Source organism: Arachis hypogaea, chromosome 16, assembly GCF_003086295.3.
Source record: "Arachis hypogaea cultivar Tifrunner chromosome 16, arahy.Tifrunner.gnm2.J5K5, whole genome shotgun sequence".
NCBI lineage: Eukaryota > Viridiplantae > Streptophyta > Magnoliopsida > Fabales > Fabaceae > Arachis > Arachis hypogaea.
The window spans coordinates 25115063-25119379 of NC_092051.1; the positions used below are offsets into that span (position 1 = coordinate 25115063).

The window sequence follows — 4317 nt, forward strand, 5'->3', positions numbered from 1 at the left end:
ATGTGACAGTATATTACGAAAAAGTTACGTTAGCTAATAATTCTAATAATTTAAATTTAAAATAAAATTAAAAATAATTAATTTAATTTTTTAGTTCAATATTCACATTATTTATCTATATTTTCTAATTACCTCACTGAAAAACTGCATGAAACTGTATGTTTGATTATTTTTACCACTATTTACCACCAATTTAATCAAGGTAGTGAAAAGTTGACATAAATAATAAAGAATGAATTACAATGCAAGAAATAATATATAATGCTGGTTCTAGGTTTCTCGTGTAGATGGATAATGTTTTGAATAAATAATATGTTAATATATAATAAACTATGTTAAATTAACATTAAAATTAATCACTAAAATAAATTATTAAGTAAAATAATATTAAAATATAAAATATATATTAAAAATAAAATAAATTATATATATTTATAATAATTAATTTAATATTAATTTTTAGTATACAGATAATATTTTTAATATATAATATGTAGGTATTTATCTATATCTATATAAATACTAATTAACTAGGAAAATATGTCTAAATAATATTGGTAGAGCCATTCAAATGAAAATATTTTAGTTTTTGATAATTTAAAGAAGAAACTATATATGGCAATCAAGACATATCTTTAATTAAGAGTTTAAAATGGAGGAAAAGAGGTGGATTGGTAAAGTTACAATAATATTAGGGAGAGAATAATATAAAGTTTTTTTATTTAATTTATTATTTATAATATTATGTAAGTAATATTTATAATTATATATTTATTACATCTAATAGTGTTTAATTATTTTAAATGATAATAAAAATATAAAATAAGATCATTTGTATTAATTTTTTATTGTTTTTTAAATTTGTGGTAAAATTGTATATAATATATGTAATAAAGAAACTAAAATGATGTTTGTATATATATATATATATATATAATATAAAAAGATTTCTATTAATCACTTGCTTGTAATTGTGAAAATAAAAGCATATAAAAGAGTAAAAGAGAGATAGAGAAAAGTAAGGCATATATAGAAAGCTAGTCTATATAATGTGTAATTGGCTAACAGGAATGTGGAGAGTGGGAGGAGGGGCGCCTGCAGCTTTGGGTTGTTTGCGGTCGGGACCATTATAGAGCACAGCGCACACATAAACACCAAAAAGTCAAGAAAATAACTCAAAACAACCTAACACTGTAACTGTATGTACACACTTCCTCAACTCCATCTCATCCCATCCCCTTCCCTTCTCTAATAGCCACAACCGCGCTCGCCCTCCCTATCAGTCTTTCCACTTAACTGGCTGGTTGCGTTGCTTCTGGAACAACTGGCCTTTTGGTCACAATAAGGCGGAACGTTATGTTGTACAGAAATTATACCAAATATGATGAAAACGACAACTTGCTCACATGATCACAATACCCACATTATTATTCATGGGCCCCCATCCAACGTAAGTGTAGTAATCCCTCCTCCCCCTTCTTTTCTCTCTCTCTCTCCCAATTCCAACAATAAAACTGGCTTCAACATCATTTCTACCTCCTTTTTTATTTTTCCTAGCTACTTCCTTCCTTCGTCTTCTGAGGTAAGTAACTATACTTGTTCTTCTCGTTCCCTCTGATGAACTGAGCATGTATGTGTGTAGGTCAACTACAACAACTACTTACTTGACCCCCTCCTTCTTCAACTGGATTCTCTTCCAATTTCTTTAGGGTTATGAACTCCTCTCCTCCTCCTCCTCCTCCTCCGCCTCAAACAACCTTCTAATCTGACCTCTGCTCATCATCATATTCACCCTGCTCGCTTCGGTAACATATGTACCTTCTTCCTCTTCCTCCTCCTACTCCCAAGCTTTTATTTCACCTTATTATAATCTTCTATGTTTCATTCTCCATACTTTCCACTTTGATCCCTTTGTTTTCTTTTATGTTAATTTTGATTCTAATAATCTTGGTCAATTCATAACGCACGTATGTATGTATGAATGAATTCCTATTTTGTTTTGCGAGATCCAGAGGGAGGGAGCTAGGGAGATTATTATTAATTAGCTAAGGTGGGGTTTAGTGATGGAAGAAGAAGTGAAAGGATATTCCGATAGCAGAGAAGAGGAGGAGGAGGAGGAGGAAGACGAAGCAGCGGAAATCATCCCAATTCCAAACACAAGACAAGAAACCAACAGCAGCGGAAACAGTAAGCACTATTTTCTTCTCTTTGTGGTTGTTGCAATCATAACAAAATGAATTCTCACAATTCATGATGGTATGGGGATTATTAGGGTTACAGCAGCAGCAAGATACAGCAGTAGCTCCCAATTTCAGTCAGCGGAAGCAGCTAGATTTGATGGAGTTGTCACTAGGGAGCGGGAGCAGCAAGGACGATCGGAATTGGCAGCAAGGAGGAGGAGGAGGAGGAATGGTTGGTTCTTGCTCATCATCATCATCGGAGGCGGTGGAGAAAGAGCACATGTTCGACAAAGTGGTGACCCCAAGCGACGTAGGGAAGCTGAACAGGCTAGTGATACCGAAGCAGCACGCGGAGAAGTACTTTCCATTGGACTCATCCTCCAACGACAAGGGGCTTCTCCTCAACTTCGAGGACAGGAACGGCAAGCTGTGGCGCTTCAGATACTCCTACTGGAACAGCAGCCAGAGCTATGTCATGACCAAAGGCTGGAGCCGCTTCGTTAAGGAGAAGAAGCTCGACGCCGGCGACATTGTCTCCTTCCACCGTGGCCTCGGGGAACTCTATAGACACAGGCTGTACATTGACTGGAGGCGCAGGCCCGACCATCCCCCTCCTGACCCTTCCGCCTCCCTCATCTCCCCTTTCTTCCTTCCTAACCACTACTCCGCCGCCATCACATGGGGCGCCGGCGGCAGGTTCTACTCTCTGCCTTCTCCCACGCCTCCTCCTCGCCACCATCACTTTCATCATCATCAGCACCACCCCCTCGCTACTAATTACAACACCCATATGTATGGCTTTCATCATCATCCAGGTGCTGCAACTGGAACAAGTCATCATCTTCTCAGCGGTTACAATGATCAGCAGCTGAATTCCGGATCTCCTGGACCTCTCTATTACCTGAGGTCACCCCCCTCAATGTCAATTGTTGACCCCAACTTGCATCAGGAGAGAGGGACTGCTATTGCCCCCATGATCATTGATTCTGTGCCGGTTGCTCATCATCATCATCAACAACAGCAACATCAACATGGTGTGGTGCCTAATAGTAGTAACTTTGACAGTACTAATACCGCAGGAAAACGGCTGAGGCTATTTGGGGTCAACATGGAATGTGCTTCTTCTTCTTCTTCTTCTCCAGCTGAAGATCACTCGCATGTGGCAATGTCTAGTTCATTACCATCGTCAAGCAGGTTTGGGGATCAGAGAGGGGATACTACTACTACTACTCCTTCTGTACTTTTTGATTTGGATCCCTCTTTGCAATACCATCACCACCACCGGCATTGATCTTCATCATCAGATCAGAGGTCCACTAATTGGAAGAGCCACATAATAATATTAATAATAATAATTAGTTTGGCTAGAGCTTGGCTTTCCTTTGCAGGCATTTTTATTATTATTGTTAGTTTCTTAATTAGCTTCTTTCCTGGCCGGCCTTCTCTATCTCATCAGCAGCTGCAGACCACAAATGATGAAGAAAGAGTAGCAGCTCGCAAACTTTCTTCCTCTCCTTCTTTTGATCAGTAACTAGTGTTTGCCATTTATTTAAACTTTTTAGCACGCCTTAAACTGCTCATCAAGCTTCAATTAGCTGCGGAATTTGACTCTTGATGAAGCTAGAAAGGGGATTCTCGTTTCATAGCCAAGAGACTGAAGAAAGAAAGAAAGAAAGAAAGAAAACGAAAACATTAGTCCTTTCAATTGTGTATAATACAATACAGATGTTTTATTTATATATATATTTCTCTCATGGTATATATGGTTTTTGTCCCCTTCTATATTATTAGATTATTGTATCAACATTCAATTCAATACTAGCAAGCTAGCGTGCTTATTTAATTTCTCTCACATTGCATTGAATGCTACACAGAAAAGCTTGCCTTGTTGCTTTCTATCTTCTTTCTTTGGTCTAATCTTTCTGTTAGGCTTGTTGGGCGCGCGCGGGGGTTGAACAGTGCTGGCGCTGCTTAGTTTCGCATTTTAGCTTTGCAGCCAAAGCCTGGAATATAATGAAGTTGTACAGCTGTAAAAAAGGTGAATTTTTATTGGTTATGTTGTTATTCATTCATGAATCATGATCCTCGCCATTTGGACTATTATAGTTACTTTATTATTTCTGCTTAGCTATACACT

General features: G+C 37.5%; 1 protein-coding gene across 4 annotated transcripts; it reads left to right on the top strand.

The window, feature by feature from the left end:
* The first annotated feature begins 1074 nt into the window (after positions 1-1074).
* On the top strand, positions 1075-3941 carry LOC112758586 (B3 domain-containing transcription factor NGA1). Of its 4 annotated transcripts, none has more exons than XM_025807293.3 (4): positions 1373-1582; positions 1710-1805; positions 2013-2187; positions 2273-3941. In XM_025807293.3, the coding sequence occupies exons 3-4, from the start codon at positions 2064-2066 to the stop codon at positions 3469-3471; spliced, it is 1323 nt and encodes a 440-aa protein (XP_025663078.1). In that variant the 5' UTR covers positions 1373-1582; positions 1710-1805; positions 2013-2063; the 3' UTR covers positions 3472-3941. The 4 variants fall into 4 exon arrangements, with proteins under 4 accessions (XP_025663077.1, XP_025663078.1, XP_025663080.1 ...); XM_072220090.1 differs by having other exon boundaries at positions 1466-1582; positions 1710-1814; XM_025807292.3 differs by having other exon boundaries at positions 1075-1805.
* The last annotated feature ends 376 nt before the right edge of the window (positions 3942-4317 follow it).